This window comes from Molossus molossus, unplaced genomic scaffold (genome assembly GCF_014108415.1).
Source record: "Molossus molossus isolate mMolMol1 unplaced genomic scaffold, mMolMol1.p scaffold_m16_p_3, whole genome shotgun sequence".
NCBI classification, from domain to species: domain Eukaryota; kingdom Metazoa; phylum Chordata; class Mammalia; order Chiroptera; family Molossidae; genus Molossus; species Molossus molossus.
Genome location: NW_023425366.1, coordinates 67,462,353 through 67,487,165, shown reverse-complemented (window position 1 = coordinate 67,487,165; position 24,813 = coordinate 67,462,353). Strand labels below are relative to the sequence as shown.

The 24,813-nt window shown below is 37.6% G+C and overlaps 1 protein-coding gene across 1 annotated transcript in view; it reads left to right on the top strand.

Annotated features, from left to right (window-relative positions):
* ELL2 (elongation factor for RNA polymerase II 2) overlaps positions 1 to 23,843 on the top strand; it is an 85,565-nt gene extending 61,722 nt beyond the window's left edge. Inside the window, exons 5-12 of the mRNA XM_036280484.1 lie at positions 1,039 to 1,298; positions 2,742 to 2,866; positions 3,031 to 3,118; positions 10,416 to 10,986; positions 13,988 to 14,054; positions 17,503 to 17,674; positions 19,859 to 19,903; positions 20,000 to 23,843. Coding sequence (XP_036136377.1) covers positions 1,039 to 1,298; positions 2,742 to 2,866; positions 3,031 to 3,118; positions 10,416 to 10,986; positions 13,988 to 14,054; positions 17,503 to 17,674; positions 19,859 to 19,903; positions 20,000 to 20,116 — 1,445 coding nt within the window. The 3' untranslated portion in view covers positions 20,117 to 23,843. The remainder of the gene's footprint in view (positions 1 to 1,038; positions 1,299 to 2,741; positions 2,867 to 3,030; positions 3,119 to 10,415; positions 10,987 to 13,987; positions 14,055 to 17,502; positions 17,675 to 19,858; positions 19,904 to 19,999) is intronic.
* Positions 23,844 to 24,813: the final 970 nt, after the last annotated feature.

Below are 24,813 nucleotides of genomic sequence, written 5' to 3'. Positions count from 1 at the left end.
GTAAAAAATGGAAAATTGTCCTCGGGTGAGGATAAAAAAAAAAAAAAAAGAAAGCAGTGACCTCCCCAACACATAATTGGTACATGATAACCAATTAGTTCCCTGCCCATCTGACATTGATCTAGGTGTCTCTAAATTAAGAAAAATTCAGAAACCAGATCTAAATCTATCTCCAAAACTCTAATTGTACCTTAATTTGACAGCTTTTCTTGTTGTTGTGCAATGTCCCTTTAATGTTGAGTTCTGGTATTTATAGTTAGTTGGGTCCAGATAGTAAAGAACTATAAGAGCCCGTGAGATTATGCATCCTTTCTCCTTTACCTTAGGTAGGATGGTGTCAAACAAATAGCCCCTCTGGCCAGGCCTAGGGAGCCTAGCATGGACAGAATTATTCAGTAAATCTCCTGCCCCATTAAGCCAGCCATTTTCACTCTAGACCATAGCACTTCAGTGACTGCTTTTGCTTCTCCATTGTTTCTAGTTGCTAGACTTGTACCTAATGTAGTTGCCCCCCATTGTAGGCCATTATCAGTTCTTCCATCTCTAACCAGAGTGCAGTTAGTGGCTTAGAATATACCAAGTGAGATAGAAGATTACACCTCAGAAATTATAAAATGAGGGTCTTACACAGTTTCATTTTATCTTCTGTTTCTAGGTATAATTCTAGAAATAATATATAAATGTTTGTTTAAGTTCTATAAATTTTCATTTAACATCAAATACCTACATCCTTAAAATTTCCAGTTTGTTGCTATGTGTGTCACTAATTATTATCTATGTGTAGCTAAGTGATCAAAACACTTTCATAATATATATTTTAGTAAATAATTCCATCCAAAAATCCCTAATTTACTTTTTAGGCCATATATTCAGAATGCTTTCTGTTTGCATCTCTTTACAGTAAAATTTGAAGTAAAGTAGTGGTCTTTAGCCCCTCCAGGAATAAACAGGTACCTAACTCAGAGTTGTGGAAACTGAGATGCTCATTATATTATTGCCCACAAATGTATAACAAATGTCATTTCCACTGGACTTTAGGGAAAAGAGTACAAATTCGGAAAGCACCTCAAGCTGTTTCAGATGCAGTGCCTGAGAGGAAAAGGTCAACCCCCATGAACCCTGCCAATACGATTCGAAAGACATATGGCGGCAGCAGTGTTTCTCAGCGGCCATATAGGGACAGAGTGATTCACTTGCTGGCACTGAAGGCCTATAAGAAACCCGAGCTGCTGGCTCGACTGCAGAAAGATGGTGTCAATCAAAAAGACAAGAACTCTCTCGGAGCAATTCTGCAACAGGTAAGGACAGCAGGAGAGAGTTCCTTTCACCTACCTTCTTGTTGAGAAGTTCATTTAAGAAGGCTTGTTCTTGTTGTAACCATTATTATGTGTAAAGTATTAGTTCTGATCAGTTACCTTATAATCACAAGCTTAAGTATAAAAGTAGGTCATTAATTTAGTTAAAGTCAGTGGTTTGTAACTTCCTGTATTTTTCATACTGACTTAGTATCATAAATGTTGATTACCATTCAAATCCACCATAAAGGGTAGTCTTTTTTCCAAAGCAGTAACATTTCCAAAGTTCTTAAATTTCATCATAAAAAGAACCTTGCAGGTTTTCATCTATTATTCAAAGTATAATACTTTTAAGTCAATTTTTATCTACTCTCTCTTACATTCATGACATTATACTAAATGTTACAAGCGAATAAAACCATAATCTGTAGTTCTGGGGTGTTGTTAGTATGTATAGTGCCCCGGATAATAGGAAATCTAAGGATTGTTATATTTATTTCACTTTGAGAAATCTGATTATATCTCATGTTAATTTATTTGCAAATTTGAATTTTAAAATAAGCCTACCCTTTCTACTTTATAATAACATTAACATATTAGTATTCAGCTAAGATGTGAGAAAAGCATATACTATCCTAATATATTTGATAGTACTTACACAGAAAGAAATCAAGTTATTTAAAAAGACCTTTCCAGTAGGAACTGACAGGAGGAATACTTTTCTGCCATCCTTAAAAAAATGACTCTTGGTTTGGCTTCTCGATCCATACATTTGTGTTGTTAATAGAATTTGGGCCTGGATACTCTAGGAATTGTAGTTAGGGGATAAGAAAAGATTACACTTGGGAATAAACTGGCAGACTAATAACAGTAATTTGAGGGTTATTTTGGTTTGCTTTCATTTACTGGTTTTCAGAATTTCAAGGACTTTGAATAAGTGGTTCTTATTATCCAAGAAAATGACAGACAAAGTTGTTAGAATTGATACTATTTATGGAGATAATTTCTGTTGATTATTGAAGGGAAAGTTTGTAACCTAACATTTAGGCACTATTTGATTTCTACTTAATACGAGTGACCAAGGATTTTTACTGTGAATCAAAAGTAGGTAATAATGATAACAATGATGTCGATAATGTAACTATTTTTGGATTCCTTTGACTAGAAAAAAATGATTTTAAAAAATCTCCCTCTACTTTTTGCCTAATATGGGCTTACTATTTGATTAGAAATATGACAAGTGCAGTGGCCATTCAGAGGAAAAACTTTAGCTATCTACATAGTTTTAATTACCCAAATGAAGTTGAGCAGCATTTATTGAAATCTAGTATATGCAAACCTAGCAGTCCCTCTGTGACAGTTTTCAATATAAATCCTAAAAGTTACCTGTTTTAGGTTAGGAAAGAGCAAAAAGATCTAATGTTCTGTTTTCACACCATGTACCAGGTAGCCAATCTGAATTCTAAGGACCTCTCATATACCTTAAAGGATTATGTTTTTAAAGAGCTTCAGAGAGATTGGCCTGGATATAATGAAACTGACAGACGGTCATTAGAGTCAGTGCTCTCAAGGTAACTTCTTTTTTTTTAATGTTTTTCTTTAAACATGATGCAAATAAGATTATTTTAGTCATTGTTATTTTAGTGTTGAGCTGGGAAAAGAGAAGCAAGGTAAACTTTCTATCATGAAAATGTAAAAATTCCCTCTATAACTGGAACATGTGTGTTCTTTACAGAAAATTAAATGCATCTCAGAATGCTGCCAGCACCAGCCGTTCAGAATCTCCTCTATGCTCTAGTAGAGACACTGCATCTTCTCCTCAGGTATTCTATAAATTATGTAATCATAGGCCTGAAATGGACCTAGGGGCCATCTAGTTCGGTTCTTCTGTTTATATGTGAGAGAAGTTGGGCCACAGAAGATGCACAGCTTGTCTGCGCAAAGTCACATAGCTAGTTTATGGCAGAACTCGGTCTTCAACTCAGGTAGCAGCTCTCACCCAGAACTCTTCTCCATGGTACTATAGAGCTTGCCCAAATACTAATGTCTACCTTGCTTTTTCTTTTTTTTTTTAATTTATTTTTGTTTCAGATGTTTCTCTTTTTTTCCCCATTGACACCCTCCTTTCCATCCCCCCACCCTGTCCCCAGCTTTGTTGTCCATCAGTTATGTGTACATGCATATAAGTTTTGTGGTTTATCTCTCGCCACCGCCCCAGCCCCTCTTCTGAGGGTTGTCAGTCTTACCCAACTTCCATGTCTGTGAGTCTACCCTGTTCCTCAAACTGTTATTTTCGTTATATTCCACAAATAAGTGAGATCATGTGATATTTGTCTTTCTCTGCTTGGCTTGTTTCACTTAGGATAATACTCTCCAGGTCCCTCCATGTTGTCTCAAAGGATAAGAGCTCTTTCTTTCTTACAGCTGCATAATACTCCATTGTGTATATGTACCACAGCGTTTTTTATCCATTGGTCTACTGATGGATATTTGGCGTGTTACTAGATCTTAGCTGTTGTAAATAATGCTGCTATGAACATAGGGGTACATATATTATTTCTTAATGGTATTTCAGGCTTCTTAGTGTATATTCCTAGAAGTGGGATCACCGGGTCAGATGGCAATTCAATTTTTAATTTTTTGAGGTAACACCATAGTGTTTTCCATAGTGGCTGCACCAGTCTGCATTCCCACCAACAGTGTACTAGAGTACCCTTTTCCCCACACCCTCACCAACACTTGTTGTTTGATGCTTTGTTGATGGCGACCATTCTGATGGGTGTGAGGTGATATCTCATTGTTGTTTTAATTTGCATCTCTCTGATGATTAGTGATGTTGAGCATGTCTTCATATATCTCTTGGCCATTTGTATGCCCTGTTTGGAGAGGTGTCTATTTAGCTCCTCAGCCCATTTTTTAATTGGGTTCTTTGTCTTCCTTTTGTTGAGTTGTACGATCACTCTATGTATTTTGGAAATTAACCCCTTATCTGATGTATCCTTGGCAGTTATGCTCTCCCATACAGTGGGTTCCCTTTCCATTTTGATGGTTGTTTCTTTTGCTGTGCAGAAGCTTTTGAGTTTGATGTAGTCGCATGTGTTCATATTTTCCTTTGTTTCTGTTGCCTTAGGTGATGTATCAGTGAAAATTCTGCTGTGTGTGATATCTGAAATTTTGTTGCCTACATTTTCTTCTAGGATTTTTATGGATTCACTAGTTCTGTGAAATACTATATTAGTATTTTAATGGGGATTGCATTGAATCTATATATTGCTTTAGGTAATATGGACATTTTAATAATGATAGTTCTCCCAATCCATGAACAAGGTATATGCTTCCACTTTTTTATATCTTCCTCTATTTCTTTTTGTTATGTCCTGTAGTTTTCTGAAAATAGGCCCTTTACTTCTTTGGTTAAGTTTATTCCTAGGTATCTTAATTTTTTTGCCACAATGGTAAATGGAATTGTGTGGGGTTTTTTTTGTTTGTTTCCCTTTCTGTGAGTTCATCATTGGTGTATGAGAATGCCATCGATTTCTTGACATTAATTTTGTATCCTGCTACTTTGCCAAATTCATTCATTAATGACAGTTTAACTTTCTCCTTTCTTATTTGGATTCCTTTTATTTTTTCCTCATGTCTGATTGCTGTGGCAAGGACGTTTAGTACTATGTTAAATAAGAGTGGCGAACGTGGGCATCCTTTTCTTGTTTCTGTTCTTATATTTTTAGTTTTTGCCCATTGAGTATAACGTTGACTGTAGGTCTTTCATATATGGCCTTTATTATGTCAAGATATGATCCCTCTATTCCCACATTGTTGAGAGTTTTTATTAGAAATGGGTGCTGGATTTTGTCGAATGCTTTTTCACCATCTATTGATATGATCATGTGATTTTTATTCTTCATTTTGTTTATGTGGAGTATCACATGTATTGATTTGCAAATATTGTACCAGTCTTGCATCCCTGGGATGAATCCCACTTGGTCATGGTGAATAATTTTTTTGATATATTGCTGGATCCCATTTGTTAGTATTTTTGTGAAGGATTTCAGCATCTTTGTTCATCAGTGATATTGGTCTGTAGTTTTCTTTGTAGTGTCTTTTTCTGGTTTTGGAATTAGAATTATGCTTGCCTCATAAAATGAATATGGAAGTCTTCCTTCTTCTTGAATTTTTTGAAATAGTTTGAGGAGAATGGGTGTTAGTTCTTCTTTGAATGTTCGCTGAAATTTTCTCATAAAGCCATCCAGGCCTGGGCTTTTGTTTGCTGAGAGAGTCTTCATTACATGTTCAATTTCCTTAGTTGTTATTGGTCTGTTCAGTTTTCTATCTCTTCCTGGTCCAGTTTTGGGAGACTATGTGTTTCTTGAAATCTGTCCATTTCGCTTAGATTGTCAAATTTGCTGCCATATAATTGTTCATCGTATTTGTTAACAATCTTTTGTATTTCTGTGATGTCAGTTGTAACTTCTCCTCTTTCATTTCTGACTTTGTGTATTTGGGTTCTCTCTTTTGTTTCTTGGTGAGTCTAGCTAAGGGTCCATCAATCTTGTTTATCTTTTTGAAAAACCAGCTCTTTGTTTCATTGATCCTTTGAACTGTTTTGTTTGTTTGTTTGTTTGTTTGTTTGATTGATTGTTTGGTTTTTTTGTCTCTGTCATGTACTTCTCTAATCTTTACAATTTCCTTCTTTCTACTAGCTCTGGGGTTTTCTTTTTGTTTGCTTTCTAATTCTTTAAGTTGTGAGGTTAGATAGTCTATTAGACATTTTTCTTGTTTCTTAAGGTAGGCGTGTAGTGCTATGAACTTCCCTCTTAGAACTGCTTTCACTGCATCCCATAGATTTTGTGTTGTGTGTTCATTTTCATTGGTTTCCACGAAGTTTTTAATGTCTTCCTTGATTGCCTTGGTAACCCATTCATTGTTTAATAACATGCTATTTAGCCTCCGTGTTCAAATGTCTTTGCATGTTTTTGTTGCAGTTGATTTCTAGTTTCATGCCATTGTGATCTGAGAAGATGCTTGATATGATTTGAATCTTCTTGAACTTGTAGAGACTTAGTTTGTGTCCTAACATGTGGTCTATCTTTGAGAATGTCCCATGTGCACTAGAGAAGAATGTGAATTCTGCAGTTTTGGGGTGTAATTCTCTGTAGATATCTATTTAATCCATTTGGTCTAGTGCTTCATTTAGAGTCTCTGTTTCCTTGTTAATTTTTTGTCTAGAGGATCTATCCAGTGATGTCAGTGGGGTGTTGAAGTCCCCTACTATGATTGTATTGCTGTTGATTTCTCCTTTGAAGTCCTTCAGAAGATTTTTAATATATTTTGGTGCTCCTATATTGGGTGCATATATGTTTACCAAGGTTATATCTTCCTGTTGGACAGATCCTTTCAATATTATGTAGTGACCTTCTTTGTCTCTAGTTATGGCCTTCATTTTGAAATCTATTTTATCAGATATGAGTATTGCTACCCCAGCTTTTTTCCCCTTTCTGTTTGCTAGGAAGATTTTTTTCCATCCCTTCACTTTCAACCTATGTGAGTCTTTTGTTGTGAGGTGGGTCTCTTGTAAACAACAAATATGAGTCGTGCTTTGTTATCCAGTCAGCTACTCTGTGTCTTTTTTGGAGCATTCAATCCATTTACACTTACGGTGATTATTGATATATACTTATTTATTGCCATTTTTCTTTAGTGTGGTTGTATTTTTCTTCCTATTTCTTCTAATTACAGCAGTTCTTTTAACATTTCTTGCAGTGCTGGTTTGGTGTTAATGTATTCCCTTAGCCTTTTTTTGTCTGGAAAGCTCTTTATTTGACCTTCTATTTTGAATGATAGCCTTGCTGGATAGAGTAGTCTTGGATTCAGATCCTTGTTTTTCATGACCTTGATTACTTCATGCCATTCCCTTCCAGCCTGTAGTGTTTCTGTTGAGAAGTCAGCTGAGAGCCTTGTGGGGGTTCCTTTGTAGGTAACCTGTTGCTTATCTCTTGCTGCCTTTAGGATTCTCTCTGTCTTTAATTTTTGGCATTTTAATTAGTATGTGTCTTGGTGTGGGCCTGTTTGGGTTCTTCTTACTTGGGGCTCTCTGTGCTTCTTGAACTTGAATGCCTTCTTCCGTCACCAAAGTAGGGAAATTTTCTTTTACTATTTTTTCAAATATATTCTCTAAGCCTTGCTCATTTTCTTCTTTGGGAACTCCTATGATGTGAATATTATTGTTTTCAGTTTTCCCACAGTTCTCTTAAACTGTCTTCCTGTTTTTTAATTGTTTTTTTCTTTTGGTTATCTGATTGGTTGATTTCTTTCTACTCGGTTTCTAATACGTTGATCCAGTCCTCAGCTCCCTCTACTCCCTTGTTTAGTTTATCCAGTGTGTTCTTTATTCCTGCTATGTCATTCTTCATTTACACTTTGTTGGTTTTCAATGCTTGTGTATCTTGACGCATGGTGTTGAGGTCCTTACTTATGCTGTTGAGCTTCCTCAAGATCATGGCTCTGAACTCTACCTCTGATAACTTGCTTAACTGCATATCATTTATCTCATCTTCGGTAGAGGTTTCTTATTGTTTCATTTGGGACTTGTTTTTTTGTTTCACCATTTTGGCTATCTCAGTGGGTTTTGGAGCCTGCCAAATTTTCTCTGTGGGTATTGGTGTTGTGCTGTTTGTTGCTTCCTCTACTGGGTTTGGATGAGCATGGGAGGACCCACGATAAACACCACTGTCAAGTCTTACTTTCCTGGGAAGATTTGCAAGCCCAGGAACATTCAGTTATCGTCTAGCTTTTTGCCTGGAGGCTGTTAGTCTAGGTTACTTGAAGAGCCTTGGGTTCTCAGTTGAATGAAAAACTCCCTCAGGTGTTCAGTGAAAGACGATTTCCCAAGGGTGAGGCAGATGCTGGTTGTTAATGAGCCTGAATTTGCATTTCTTTGGCCCACCTGGGTGGGGTTGAATCTAGGAAGGAGTGGCCACTGCCTCTCCCCAGAGCCCTGGGAAGGAGTAAGATGGCCACTGTCCTGCGTGGCCACAACTCAGCAAAAGCTCTGAGCGCCCTCCAAATCCCAAGTATCCCCATACAGTTCCAGTCCAGTCCTCCCTCCCTCTTCCAGAGCCCAAGGTGAGTGGCTGCAGCTAATTTAGCGCCCTGTCCCCTCCCTCTGCACTGTGGAGCTGGTTTGGGATTTTAAACCCGAGGGCACTACTCACAGCTAAGGCCACTGCTGTCTGTGGGCTCCCAGCCCCTCTCTGGTCCTCCGCCGTCCTACCAGGATCAATTCAGTGTCCCTGGTTATATGGTCCTCCCAAGCTGCTTCTCCATTGTTTTTTCCCGGCGATTTGTCTTTATTTTAGTTGTAATTCCGATTTGGTCCTGGGAATGGTCTGTGTAGCTTCCATTCACCCTGCTGCCATTTTGGAATCTCCTGCTTTTCCATTTTTAAAGGTTACCTTTTTTTTTTTTTTTTTTTTTTTAAGATTATCTACTTTTCTATTTGGTCACTAACTAGAAGACCTATCCAATCCCATATATATTCTCAGATTATATAGAATATTGAAGATGTTTAATTTTATCTGAAATATGTTCCAGAAAAATATTCTTGGGGAAAAATATTTTTTAAATAAGCAAACAAAAAATTCTGCCATTTCATACATATGTTCTTAAATCACTTTCAATTAGATCTCAATCAGAATACTGCAATTACACTTTAATCCAGCTTAGTTTCAATTCAGTTTATCCTGGAAAAGGGTGGGAAGATCCTGGATGGTGTTAGAGTTCAAACCCGCTTGGATTTCGGAGGACCCAGCCAGCCTTGAACTCTCAGTTTCCCAGGGCTTTGGAACTTAGAGTGGGACAGGCCTCTTTACCCCAGTACTGCTGGTAGTGTTTCTCTCTCTGGACCCTTCTCCTAAGGATTAGGGAGACAGGACAGATGGTTGGCGAGCAGTAAGAATGCCCTGGGCAAAGGCTATTCATGTGTCAGAAAATGTTAACAACCTGTTGTGAGGAACAGGAGGAACAAAATAAAAGCAATTCTGACGTTGTGTGTACACTATCTATAGAAGCCTCAATTTAATGCCACTTACCATGGAGCTGCTTATAGTTCTGATCTGATTATATACTGGGTGCCAAATCAATGGTGCTAAATTGAAAACAGATTAAATTAATGGAATGATTAACTTATTTTCTCTCAAGCTTAAGTTTAAGTCACAGTATTTCATTGGATATATGATTTATACTTTTCAACGATCTGAATCATCTTTTTAATTTAAATGCTATTGTTGCTGGATTGGGTTAATATTAGCATGATTTTTTAAATGATTGAAACAGTAATTCCATATGATTTTTATGGGCCAATTATTAAGATTTATTTTCCAATCCATTGAAGGGGAAAAAAAATCAGTAGTGTTTCAACAATGATAGAGATACATAGAGAAGTTACTCTGAAGGTGTTGGATGTTTTCATCCTCAGACAGGTGAAATAATAAATGACAGCTAAAATATTCATAACTGAAGCATCTTCGTACATTAGAGATTATAAGTGTAGGCTTCTTGTCTTTTACCTACCTCTATTGTTTTGACAGTGTGGAAATGGTAGAAACTGCATCCTCCTCCCACTTATAACTAAATCAGCAGAGGAAGGAGGCCACCTCTATTGAATACTCTCCTGACTGGTATAATTCACATAAATTGGCATAGTCTCTCAAAGAACTGAGGGTGGGGTTGTATGATCAGAAAGCTAAGTACTCCAAGAAATGTATACAGGGGTGGTTAAAAATAGGTTTACAGTTGTTTGTATGGAAAAAGACATGAAAGTTATGGTTATTACAGTGGCTTTATTAACTCAAAGGAAAGTCACAGTGGCACAGTAGACCTACTTTTACCCACCCCTGTATTTGCCAAATTCTCCTTTTTCACATTAGAAATGAGAATTTGTCACTTTTTTTTCTTTTGTGGCTCATTTGTTTTTGCTTAAGCTTGGAGAAAGGTTTAACATAACACCAGTGATAAATTAAGGATGAATAAAATTACTTAGTTGTTCTTATGGTAACAGCAATGCATATATTGTATTTTAGTGCAAACTGGTTCATCTTTTTTCCTGTTCCCCCCACCCAGAAACGGCTTTTAGATTCAGATTTCATCGATCCTTTAATGAATAAAAAAGCTCGAATATCTCACCTGACAAATAGAGTGCCACCAACATTAAATGGTCATTTGAATTCTACCAGTGAAAAATCTGCTGCAGGGCTCCCGCCACCCCCTGCAGCCGCTGCCATCCCCACCGCTCCACCACTGCCTTCCACCCACCTGCCCGTCTCCAGTCCTCCTCAGGCTGCAGATTCTAACTCCAATTCCCCTAGCACTCCAGAAGGCCGGGGGACTCAAGACCTACCTGTTGACAGTTTTAGTCAGAACAGTAGTATCTGTGAGGACCAGCAAGACAAATATACCTCTAGGACTTCTCTGGAAACCTTACCCTCTGATTCAGTTCTACTAAAGTGTCCAAAGCCTACGGAAGAAAACCATTCAACGTCTCACAAAAAGTCCAAAAAGAAGTCTAAAAAACACAAGGAAAAGGACCAAATAAAGAAACATGATATTGAGCTGAATGAGGAAAAGGAAGAGGACCTTAAAAGAGATGAGGAAATTGCCAAGCTGAACAACTCCAGTCCGGATTCCAATGAAGGTATTTTATACTTGTAAAAACCAACTACACACATAAATGAATAAGAAGAGGCGACTTCGTGAGTGTGAGGTTATGCTGTTCATAATTAGTAATGCCTTTTCATCAAATGAGGTTTCATTTAGTTACTAATCTTAGTATTGTGTTTTTTGAGCAGGTTGTGTTTTTTGTTTTGCATTTTACTGCAGTCATTTTTAATCTCTCTTTAGCCACTTATTAACTGTGTTTCTATATTTGTTAATAAGGTGGTGAGTGACATTTGAAAATGACCCTGTCATCCTCCAGAGACCCCTTTAAAGAAGGTGGGCTTTGTTGCCCTTTTCTATACTATGATGGTATTATGAAACCTCAACATGACCTGTTATATGCCATTCTTGAAGTGATTTAAAATGAAGCAATAAAAATATTTCTTTCTTTCTTTGCCAAAGAAACAGGGTCACTCATGCCTTAATTAATATTAGTACAGGGGAAATGTCAAATTCTTTATAAAACAGACAAAGTAAAATTACATTTACAGATTCATAATATCATCTTCATTCAGAGTAAAGGCAGTTTGTCTTAGTAAACATCAGTTGTTATTAGTAAAATTAATCATTTAAAGCTTTTGGATGCTTTAAAAGCCAAATATCTAGAAACCTAAAGAAGCTTAGAATAATGCTTTATCTCTAAAGAAAAAGCTAACCAGTAGCAGGATTGCTTACCTGGGGTATAGTGATTTTTAAAACCCAATGACAAAATTGTTCATTCTTGGTTTTTTTTTTGTTTTGTTTTTTTTGTTTTTTGTTTTGGTTTTGAGTTGTCTTCTAAAACTTAATGTCTTACATGCTAGCACATAGAACATCCTGGCCCATTGTTTAGTATTTATGCCCATTTTAAACCCAGCATAAAAACTAAGAAAAAAATTCCCCAGGAAAATACAACTTTAGAAAAGTTACCTTAATGAAGAGAGTTTCAGGAGTATTATCTTTCTGTAATTTTTCCACAATACTGAAAATATGTAGTGCTTAGATTTAATTGACTATTTTTACCATATGAGAGAAGCTTTGATATAGAATAGTATGATACAGTACCATTATTGACCTGGATTAAATATATTGCATGTCAAAGTATATCTGTTGAAATATTTAGATCAGTGTGATACTATATAGTGGCCCAAGAGAAAGGTGTAAGCTTTTTTCCTCAAACACTATTGTGCTTGAATTTGCCAGGTCAGGAAAGGCAAGAGGTAATAAAACCTCGTGTAGAGTTAGTACACCAGGTCTCTGGGTATGCCCACACTCCACACTTCCCACTCTCATTGGTGATCCTAAGTCAGAGGTTAGTGCCGGAAGGATTGTATCCCAGTATGTTTAGATCTTCTTAGAGTTTGAGGCCTGGATAAGCAGACCTAGTTTCTTTGAACCTTCAGTGAGGATGTGGTGTCTTTCAAAGACAATTGAGATAATCACAAACTGAAGACAAATCAGACCCACATTCCCTGTATCTATTTGTTGCAACTTCACTGGTGTTTGTGTCAAAGGAGAAGCCAGGAGACATATACTTGATGCCTTTTCCTTTAAGACTCAGGCTGTTGTAAAAACAAACTTCTACCCAAGCATGAATCAAATAGACAGTAGTCCCCCCCTTATCTACAGTTCTGCTTTCTGTGGTTTCAGTTACCCACTGTCAACTGTGGTCCAAGTATATTAAATGCAAAATTACAGAAATAAACAGTTCATAAGTTTTAAATTGCATGCCATTCTGAGGAGCGTGATAAAATCTCACTGCCTTTCTCTCTGTACCGCCCAGGACATGAATCACCCCTTTGTCCAATGTCTCCACCCTGTATACACTACCTGTCTGACAGTCACTTAGTACTGGCTGGGTTATCAGATCAACTGTCTAGGTATCACAGGGCTTGTGTTCAAGTCACCCTTATTTTACTTAATAATGGTCCCACAGCACAGGAGTACATAGTGATGTTGGCAATTCAGAGATGCCAGAGTGAAGCTGTCAAGTGTACCTATGTAGAGGAAAAAACAGTATATATGGGACTTGGTACTATAAGTGGTTTTAGGTATCCATTAGGGGTCTTAGAACATATCACCTTCTGGATAATGGGAAACTACTGTATGTACTGTATATGTACAATCCATGAACATGAATAAAAAGTCCATAGAATTTGCATAATTTGTTTAATATGCTTGTTATTTAAAGTATTAAACCAAGATATCAAATATTCAATTTTGTTTTGCCAGCAGGCAGGGTTAGAGTTTGAGTTATTACTTTAATTCTACTTTGAATGATAAAAATTACCCTAGTAAAATATCTAATCATACCCCGTGCAAATGGCACGTTCAAACAAATGAAATACTTCGGGATTTATACACTTTCACAGCATGGTCCTGAATGATCAGCACTTTATCTTTTTGGCCTTTTAAAAACAAATCTATGTTATTATGAAGGTTAGAGATTAGAGGATTATAAATCAGTGTTTAGTAATAACTTATTTTAAATTACTTTAAACCGACAGGAAAACTTCCTACCCAGTTCCACTGTCTGCATACAAAAAGGGCAGCAGTAAAAATACAGTGACTGAAACAGTCTGCTACCTGACTTCACTGTCTCATCTGCCTTGTTTGAATCCTATGAAAAGTAGATGTTGATGTAAAAGTTTATCTCCCATTGTCTGGCTGCATCTGCCATCACAATCTTTGAATTGCTGGGCAGATGCCACAACTGTTGTTGAAAGAATAGAAGATTGACCTTGGGTTAAGATGGAATTCCTTTATTGTGCAGACACTGCAGTAGCCAGGGTGCTTTCAATGCCTGGCATCGGTTCTGCTGGCGCTGGTCATAGGGCCTCTATTGTTCATGTTCAATTGTATTCCTTGCTCACTGTTGCTTATTGAGATGGAAGAATAGAATTTGAGGAAAAGTGCTCCAGATGTTTCTGATCTATTTTAGAATTATAGGCATTTTATAACCATACTGTTGGTGAACACTTGAATTTTTTTCTTCGTAGGAGTTAAAGAGGGTTGCACTGCCTCCACGGAGCCTTCTTCAACAATTGAACTCCCAGATTATTTGATGTAAGTTCAGATGTCTGCCAATGAGAGAGAACTGTTTAATTTTAGAAAGTTTGCAAATTCTTTTCCCATAATTTGCAAATCAGAAAAGTAAGACGTTCCAGAAATAGTGTCCTAAAGCCACCCCTGCAATTGAAAGGCTGCCATTAAGCCTGCTCGTCCCAAATCTACCCTTGTCTGCTTCAGTCGGTTGTGCCTCCCCTTGCTCTGAGCTTTGCGCAGTGGCCTTTAAGTATAGAGAAGCCGGTCCTTTGTTCCGGGGCCAGGCCAAGCATTTGATTATAGGAGATTTCAGGGATCTGACTCCTCAAAGCTGACAGTTTATCAATGCACAGTCCTTCCCTGCATGTGTTACTGGTAACATGCTTAAACCTCTGCAGTTAATACAAAGTAGAGAGTGATTGATTTTGTTTAAATAAAGCTCTGCCATCAAATTAATTTTAAAAGCAGATAATAGTAAAATTTGATCACCTCACTTTAGTACAGGTTATAATGGTTTTCTTGTTATGACAACAAGTTGCTAAATGCTGAGCTGGGGACATTTTTGTAACTGGCTATCACAGAAATTATAACCTGGACACATAATTCTAGCTTTTTTACAGACTCAGAGGCTTCTATAAGAAGAAAATAATTAAGTTGTAAGAGCCTGGAAAAAATGGAGAGTGAAAGAGCAAGTGGGCCTGACTGTCGATAGCTTAAAGAATGAACAAATGTGCAAGATAGCCTGAATGTAGAATAGAAAATGAAATCTGGGCTGTATGAACATGTTTTTCTCTATTTAGTACCATCTCATGGTGGACAAAGTCAAACTATGCTATTTAGTCCTCCATATCCTATGAAATGCTCATTTCCAGAGTAGAGAACATTTTACACTTAAAATGTGTTATTTTTGCTTAACAGTAGTGTGTGTGAAAGCAGTATTTATTGGGGAATGATATAGCAGGAAACCATAATGCTGGTTATCATCTCTTAACTAAAAGGAACCCAAGAAACCATGCTGAGTAGTGTATGGTTTTGGAGTTCTGTGTGGGGGCTTTGAAAAGCAGCCACCACTGAGTTGGCCCAGGAAGGGTTCGTTGGGGGATAGCACCTGTCTCCACTGATGATGAGGTTCATCTGTCCGACTGTATACCCATTTCTCCTTAAAAGTGCTGTCAAAGTTGCTGCCCCCTCAAATAACAACGGCAGTGCTGTGCTCTCATTCTCTCACAATGGATTCTAAATTCCTCTTTTTTGCCCTAGTGATGTATACTTGTTATGTTTGACAGATCATGTAAGGAGACTGCAAAATAATTCTGACCTTTCCCCTGTGGATTCAGGCTATGTTTTGTCAACTATCAGTTAATTCTAATTAAAACTTTTTTAACTTAGTGATTTAAGGATGGTTACTGCATCTGCCTCTGCATTTCTGTACATTTGTCTTGTTTTTAGCTCTTTAATAATTACAAATATATATAACCTGTGCAATTGTTTGCTTACATTATTTAAGTAAAAGCAATTTGTTTTAACCAAAAATTAAGTCTTGTATAAATACAGAAATTTTTCTAAAAATGGTGAGAAAGCATGAATTTTCAGAAAAATCTCCAGAAGTATAAAACTTAAGTTTTTTTTATGAGAAACCAAAAGACTATACTATCAAACCTTAATGATCAGCTTCTGAATAATTCATACTTAACTACAGTATTTTGATTTTTTTTTTTTTCCTCACCCGAGGACATTTTTCATTTTTTGTTCAGGTAGAGTGGGAGGGAGAGAGAGAGAGAAACATCGATGTGAAAGGAACACATCGAGTGGCTGCCACCCGCACAACTGACCAGGGCCGGGGACAAACTGCAACCGAGGTACGCGCCCTTAGCGGGAACCAAACCCGGGTCTCTCAGGACCGCAGGTGGACGCTCTAACCGCTGAGCCAAACAGGCCAGGGAAGTATTTTGATTTTTATATAATAGGAATACTTCTCCTTCTGGTTGTGAATTGTCCAGACTGTTTAAAATTTTATTCCATTGCTGCATTACAAGCCACCTGTAGAACTCAGACTTTTTGGTAAAAATAGCGAAATGCTTTTCCTTAAAATGCCAGTATAATCAAATAATCTTCTATAATAGCAACACACCTGTTGGTCAGTTTGTTATTTTTCTAAGGATATTAAGTGAAATATGGAGGGTGTGGTTTGAGAAAGCAGGATAAGTATTTTGTATAACAAATTGAACCTGAGTTTCACAATCTGTTTGACCATTTTCCTCACATACGCTGTCCCCAGGAATTGCTTCTCCTGAGTGGGCCCCTCTGCTGTGCAGTGAGGACGGCCCGTCTGGAGAGGACACTTCCCCCTGCTGCCTTGCTTGGCTGGCGCTGCCTTTCACAGCAAAGACACCGCAGGACAGCTTTCAGGCTGCACACCACACGTCTCCATTACACCTAGAAAATTACACTGCTGCACTGGCTAACTCGGCATGGATAGATATTAATGAGGACATTAAGGTTGCTCACTGCACCACTTCTCACATCTCCAACTAGCTATCTGTGCTGTCCCATTTTAAATAAAAGTGACAAGATTATCTGAAACTGTTTCGGAGAGGACTGAACTCCACGGTTTTCCCACAATGAAGAATATTATGTATACTCTGGGGCTCCCTGCTTAAAATTGCTTTGAAATCTTCATTTTTATCTCAATAAAGTCAAGGGACTTTTGCATTCCATGACAGAAGCACAGAGTGCAGAGGCCAGACCAGGCCCTGAGGTGATCCCAGTCCCCAGGTCCACGAACAAATAATAATTCTGTTTTAATATGAAAATGCTGGTTTCATGTATTAACCACTAAATGAACTGACACTCTGGGAAAACGGCCTTCATTCCTCAGGTTCTTAGAAGTATTCATACCCCAAAATAAAACAGGTTTATGGCATTTTTATTAAGAAAGTAAATTAGACTAGTAGCACAACACTGCCTTTCTGTTACACATGCTATACTATGTCACTTTTTAAAGTGATAAACAATTTCCCTTTTGTATTTTATATATTTGCCTAATCAGAAATGGGAGGAAAGGGAGAGAGGGAACTAATCCCAAGGCACCTTGGTGGCAGCAGGTGTGAAAGACCTAAAGACAGCTTCCCTCATAAAGCAGCAAGTCGAGAGAGAGATTGACTTTCGCACTTGGTGACTGTGTGGCATTTTCCCGGTTCTGCGCTATCCCTCTGTCTCCATGTGACTGGTAATAGATGTTGGCCTCTGCTGCTAGTATGTAGTGAATTATTTTGGGTAGATAAAGGTTTAGGAAGCTATATCTATATGAGTGTTGTTTTCTTTTTACATAGTTGTACTTTAATTCCATTGCCACCATGCCTTTTTTCATTGGGCTTCTAAGCTCTTCGGTAGCATAATTTCACCTGGAAGGTCTTTGAAGGAGTGACATGGCTATCTTTTATCCTGTTTGGTTTTTTTTTATTATTAGAAAATATATTGCTATTGTCTCTTACGAGCAACGCCAGAATTACAAGGATGACTTCAATGCGGAGTATGATGAGTACAGGGCCTTGCACGCCAGAATGGAGACTGTAGCAAGAAGATTTATCAAACTGGATGCGCAACGAAAGCGCCTTTCTCCAGGCTCAAAAGAATATCAGGTAAATGCATTTGTTCCTATATGGACTGGCTTTCATATTTGTTTCTTTCTCTGTCCGGCCCAACCCCCAGGCATCCTGTTAGCTTCCAGAGTGAGTCTTCTCACTGATCACCTTCTCTGCAGCTCTGGGCTCTCATTTAAAATGAGCTAGGAAACTAAATATTTGAAATAGTTATTGAAAATAAGTAAACACAATGAACTTGTATTTCCATCAGTGGAAAAAAAATAACCTTTTTATTTAACATAATATGTGTAAAATATGTAATATATTCTTATACATTTACTATAATATATAGTGTATTGGGGAAAATACCAAACACAACTAAATAGGGAAAAAAAATTTGATTCATGATTCTTCAAAGTATTTTATTGCATTGCCAACTCAACTCAGGCTACAGCTCCTAGATCTGGTGCTGTTACCCAAAATTGCAATTTCAAGTAAATACTTTAATTAATTTAAAAAAATTTTTTTTTCTTAATTGATTTTTAGAGAGAGGAAGGAAGAGGGAGCAAGAAATAGAAACACCGATGAGAGAGAACATCGATTGGCCACCTCCTGCATGCCCCCTACTGGGGATTGGGCCCGAAACCTGGGCATCTGCCCTGACCGGGAATCGAACCGGTGACCTCTTGGCGTATGGGTCGATGCTCAATCACTGAGCCACACCAGCCAGGCTTAATTTTTTATATAACCTCAGTCAGGCATAAAATAGGAAAGATATAGACACAGAATATAACAGGGGCTTCATACCACAGAAGTTTGGGGTTAAATGAAAAAAAGCATGGTGCTTCCAGCTACTCCAGAGACAGACGTTGGTTAACAGGTATTAATCAGTTTTCACTTCCCTACAGCTAACAAAGAGCAGTAGAAGCCTGACCCGATTGTTCTCATAGTTCTTAGCGAAAGGACTAATGTAAATGAGTGGTTCCTTCCTTGGGCTGGCCAGATAACTTTGTCGTACTTCACAAGCATAGACCCCGGGCCACTACCATTATTCTGACAGGAACCAAGTGGGAGAATGGATGAGTTTTCCCACAATGGAAGCGCCTGTGCTCTAGAGATTCAGTATGTCTTCTATTAGTGGGCCTTAATCTCTTAAACAAGCCGCCCAGAATTATAGAAGATTTTGTCAGAGGAGTTGGTGTTTGAGGGTGCAGAAGGTCAATGATATGGTTATGTCAGGTTGGTTTTTTTTCCTATATAGTTATTCCAGTGTACCATGATTATATTTAAAGTGTAATTCCAAGGATTGCTTAGTGGTTAGGAGCAGGTTCCAGAGTCAGAATGCCTGGGTTTGATTCCCAGTTCCTACCATTTAATACTTGTGTGACCTTGGGCAAGTTATTTAACTTGTCTCAAAATACCCATCTGTAAAATGAGGTGATTATATACTCGTGCAGAATAAATGTAAGCGTTTGGAACCTGCTTAGATCCATTGTACATCAGGTTATATGATACATAAGGCTTAGCCATTTTCCCCAACCACTCAACTTTCCTCCCTGGAGGCAATCAGTAGTACTGGTTTCCAATGTATTCTTTCAGAGATGTGTGTGTGTGTGTGTAAGATGTATATACACAAGCAAATTCACATTTTTACCATATGTAATTAAATCTAAGATATCTAATTATAGGATGCACCATTGTCTTATGTTCCAGTAAGTTAAACTCTGATACAATGTTATTTATCTGATTTCATTAAAATGAGAAGAAATATGCATCTTAGAAGTAATGAAATTCTTAGAATATATTGTTTCCTTCTTTTAAACATATGATATCAAACTGTATAATTGTTCTGCACTTTGCTTTTTTCACTGAATATAATGCATCTTAGAGAATTTTTTATATAAACACTTCCCCCCTTTTTAATGGTCTCCTTAGTGTTCCCTTTTGGATTAATAGACACTTAGATTTTGTTTAATGTTTTGTGCTTTACAAACAGTGCTGCAGCAGTTACCCTTCTGCACATGTCATTTCACTGAGCACAGGTGAATCTGGCAGACAGGTAGAAGTGCCGAGTTACTTCTGCATTCATTGTACTGAGAGCAGTTGCCGAATTGCCTTCCTTAAAGATTGTGCCGACTTCTATTCCCATCGTCATATTTCCCACACCCTGGCATATGAGTTAATCTTTATATTGCAAGCAAAAAAGTTCTCTTCTGATTTCTAATTTTTTTAATTTTGTAGAATGTTCATGAAGAAGTCTTACAAGAATATCAGAAGATCAAGCAGGTAGGTAGTAGGATCACTGTTGGTTCGCTGACATAAAGTTGGGAATTATAAATTCTGTAACCTGATTCCTCATTGTTGTTTTTTTTTCACCCACAGTCTAGTCCCAATTACCATGAAGAAAAATACAGATGCGAGTATCTTCATAACAAGCTGGCTCACATCAAAAGACTCATAGGTGAATTTGACCAACAGCAAGCAGAGTCATGGCACTAGAGCTCTGCTTGGACCAGAAGATGTGAATAAACTTAAGCTTATTTATTTAAAATTCCAAATGAGTTGCTCTAAGATTCTAAAAAAAAAAAGTGAAACTTTGCCTGTTGGAAGTTTCAGTATGTGTAAACTTGAGTTACCTTTTTTTTGCTGCCCCTCTCCCGCCTCCCCAATCCCCACCCTTTTCTTTGCTTCCCTGCATTTTTGAAGCTGCTTTTTCTGGTCCTTGTTTTCTCCCTCAAGACTTGTGTTTGTCAATAGAAGTGATTTTTTTGTTTTAGATATTGGGGATCCAGTATCTATACTTCAAATCAGTTTTTTTTCTTAAAAACTTGTTTGTAATTAGAAATGATTTTTTTTTTAGATATTGGGAATCTAGTGTCCACACTTCAAAGTTATGTGTGTTAAAAAAACAAAACAACCAGTAATGTGCAAGGTGAAATGCTTTTGGATAAACATAAGCCTATTTTCTGACCTTTCTTAATGCGAACTCTTTGCCTTAAATGGTAGCATATTTAGAAATTTGCACAAAATACAAAAAAATTAAAACATTGTTTTGGAGGGTTAATACATAGAAAGGTCTATGTGTATGTATACGTGTGTAGCTAGCTACACACGTGCATATATATATATAGGCTGACTCGAAATAGAACAGTAAATTGCTCTGCCAGTTAACCCCCCATTGCAATGGTTGCCTTAAGGTGTTTGCTAGTTGTGTACATAGTGTGGTTAATCATTAGCTACACTGCTTCCCACTTGATTGGAGCAGTGGGAAGCACACTGTGGCCTACCAGCGTCTGAAAGAGTGTCCGCGACCTGTGTGTGTGTGCAGAGGTGGTGTGGATGTGAGCGTGCATGAAGGGAACAAGCTGCTGCTCTCAGTAGGCCGAACGCTCAGGTTAAACAACTGACGAGTGTTACTGTAGGTTTTTTTTGTTTTTGTTTTCTGTCAAATAGCTACTTCTATTGTGAAAGACAAAAGCATTTCCATTTCAACCGTTCGTCAGCTTTGTTGTTGGGCAAAATTGATATATTCTGAAAATGAAACAAATCTATAGTTTTGGGGCAAAATTATAAAATTAAATATGTAGGTAACCTATTTATATACTGGTATAAAGTATTTTTTTGAAGAGAGATGTGCAAAGAAGTTATTACCTACATGAAATGTATATTTAAAGATTTTTTTCTTCATCCTGGGTGCCAGGAATATGAAAAACAGAGGATATATTTAACCATAGCATACTGTGATTCATCAAACAGCACAAACTTTCATTTCATGGAGTTTATCTGTTGACGTTGATTTAAACTATCACTTGTTTTATCATGTGGGAACATAAGTTATGTCAAAAATGTAAGGACTTTGAACTAATGTTGATTCAAGTTGTGTCGTCTTACCGTGTTGTCTTTTCAAAGTGTTGCCAGTTAAAAAGGGAAGCATTATGTTTACAAATCTGTTCTGAAATGTTTGCCAAAATTTGGTAGTATCTTTAATAAAGATGTTTGTCTCCAGCATCCAAAAAAATAAATAAATAACTTTGTTGTGTATCGCTGTAAACCAGAAAATGTTAGTTTCTAGATAACCTGAGAGAGCACGTAGATGAACTCTCTCTTTGGAGTTCTTCTAAAATCTTAACTGGAAAGAGTAGATAATATAGTGAAAGTACACAAACTATTCAAAGACTGAAGCAAGACCCTCCACACCATAACTCTATAACATTACTGCAGAAATTTAATTTCTATGTAGCATGGACCTCTTGGGAATTCTATTTCTTTTAGCATTGAGATCCCTGGTGCTCTTCCTTTTACCTCAGAATTGGTACAATCATTATTAAATGTTCATTGATTTCAGACTTTCAGTTGAAAAGAAGATAGGAAAGGAAACATACTTAATTGGGGGTCAATTTGATCCTCATATTATTATGGTGAAGTCTGCTGAGGGATTTGTCTATAGGTAACAACCTCCTCATTGATGTCATTTCTTAAACATCTTGGCCTTTTAATCAAAGATTGTGTGCTGCTATTTGCTATGAGTGGTGTTTCTCAAAAACAAGGTGCTTGGACCACTTACATCACCCAAATTAGAATCTCTGGGTATAGGGCCCAGGTATCCACCCATACTTTCATAGTAAGTATCCTCCAGGTGACTTTTGCAAGTTAAAGTGTAAGAAACATTGGTTTGGATGTAGAAACCTTAGGTCTCTCAATCTCAAAATCTTGAACTGAAGTTCAGCTATTGGTTTGTTGTTGTTGTTTTAAGCCCATCTCTATCAGCAGGCACATCACTTTCCCCTCGACAGCATGTGAGGCACCCTCTCCAACGTTTCACTGCCAACTTTTATTCCGGAACTTGTTTACAGACAAGTCTTCTAGTTGGTTTATTGTTCGCCCTTGGAGCTCCTACCCACCTACATCAGCACATCTTCTGGTTTACAAATAGGGTCATAATAGAAGCTGGAGATGCTTCAGAAAAATCCAGCGTTGCACACCCATAGACTTGACCACCAACCTATAAAAGCCTTAATTTAGATGTTTGTTGTGTACAATGGACAGATCCTTATAAAATGTGTCTATCAGTTGTAAATCTCTGACTCTGCTGTTACCTGAGGCTGCATCTCTTAAAGATGGGCATAAGCCTATTAAAATATTTATAATCATCATTCATGTCCTACTGCTAGATTTTTAGATACTTTCGAATAATTGCTGAGGTATGGGTGGGCTTAGCATCAGTTACTTTGGTCGTAGAATTTAGTTTTTTTTTTTTTAAAGAAACATTAAGTGTAAAACAGCATTATCAAGATGAGAGAATGAGTTCTGTTTTCATCACATTTCATCTAAAATAATTTGAAGATTTTTACCAACACTCATAAATTAATTCTAGATTGAATGAGCAGCTGATTTAATACAAACCAAAAAGAACATTAACTAGATGTGGTATTGTTTTTTTATGTGGGGATTTCATTTCCTATCTTGTTGGGTTTCATTTCTTGTGGAGTCATTTAGAGGGTTAACTTTCAACTCTAAGTAGTGGTGATGTTCAGGACTACTGGCTCCCTCAAAAGTCATTGGTGTGGTCAGTTTCTGTTATTACTCCGTGCATTGATTATAAAAATTCAGTATTAATTTTTTTCATCTCTGATTGATCTTTTAACTCGTAGAGGAGTGAGTTTTCTTTTCCCTTAAAGTATTTCACTTTATTATGTAAAACAAATGCATACTTGCATGTTGGAAGCAAGATGTTGAAATGAAGTTTAGCCACAAATGATCCATTAGTTCCAACACTGCTCGGTTGCCTTTATTCTTTGCTTCTGGTACTTGCCTGTTCATTGTCTTTCTGGCAGTGTGAGTGTTGTCACGTATGCTTGGTATATGCCTTTGCTACTTATGAAGTTCTCACAGTTTATTACTTGCCCAAGTGTTACTAAATCTTTTCTTACGTGTACCAGCTGGGGGGGGATTTATAACCAGCACTTTGAGAGGAACATTTTGGGAAGGGATATTTAACTGACACTACAAAGTGAAGGCAACAGAAGATGTTATCAATGTTCTTTGTAACCTGAAAACTGAACAAGGCTGTGAGGCTCATTTCAAAATATTTTGAAGTGTTAAAAACTATATATCTATGCTGTTTCTCAGTTGTTTCAAACAAACCATGTTAGGACTCTCGAAGGTAAAATGTCGCAGGGACTTTTCAGTTGTTACTGAGCTCAGCAGCTGTGGTGGCCCTGTTGTTCGACACCCATTTCAGTTCAATAAAAATGTTAACATTGCAATTCTGGTACTTGTTTTTCCTTTGTCTCATTTCAAGCCCTTAACTTTATCTTAAAAAAAAACCCCACCCCACACCAAAGTGTTCCCTGATGCCCTGATATAAGTGATCTTCCTGGGGCAGATAATAGTTTTTGGTGACTCTAGAAAGTGGGAGCAGGGTATCTGCTCCAGGACTCTGCCTGTTTTATAAGTGCAGGACATACCTTCCCCAGGCAACATCTCCGAGGGGGACAGTTATCATAGTTAGCATTTACTGAGGGATTCTTTTGCATGCATTGTTCCATTTCGTCTCACCACAACCCTGTTATGCCCATTTTATTGGCGAGTAAACTGAGGCCTAGAGAAATTAAGCAACTCATCCATTGCCCAGCTGATAAACAGTGGAGCCTACAAGCCTGCGCCCCACGTATGTGTTCTTAACCACTTCTCCATGATACCCCTCTTCCATTGGTACCTTTTAGAGTTAGAATAATCTTCACAAAGTGATTATTCTAAAAACATCAGACAGGCTAGACAAACTTTTGGTTCAAAGGAGACTAGAATGTGGAGTTTGGGGGTGATGTCTAGTGGATTCTCAGTAGGTTGATTTTATCAGAATTGATAAATTTGAAGGAAGGCCAATACTTTTTATAAAAAGGTATGTTTTAGTTATGAATGTGTTTAGTCTCAACAATGGGCTGTCTGAAGGAGATTAGGGCAGTGGAGGTAGAGAGGAGGCAGGAGCGCCGTCTTGGAATCACACCATGTTCTCTCTGTATTGAAAAGTCGTCTCCAGCCCCGGCCAGTTTGGCTCAGCGGTTGGAGCATCAGCCTGCGGACCAGTGAGTCCTGGGTTCGGTTTCCGCTAGGGGCACGTATCAAAAAAAAAAGGCTGTCTCCATAACAACAGACTAGCTCTAGGGTCCTGTCTGAATTAGACATAAAGACATTCT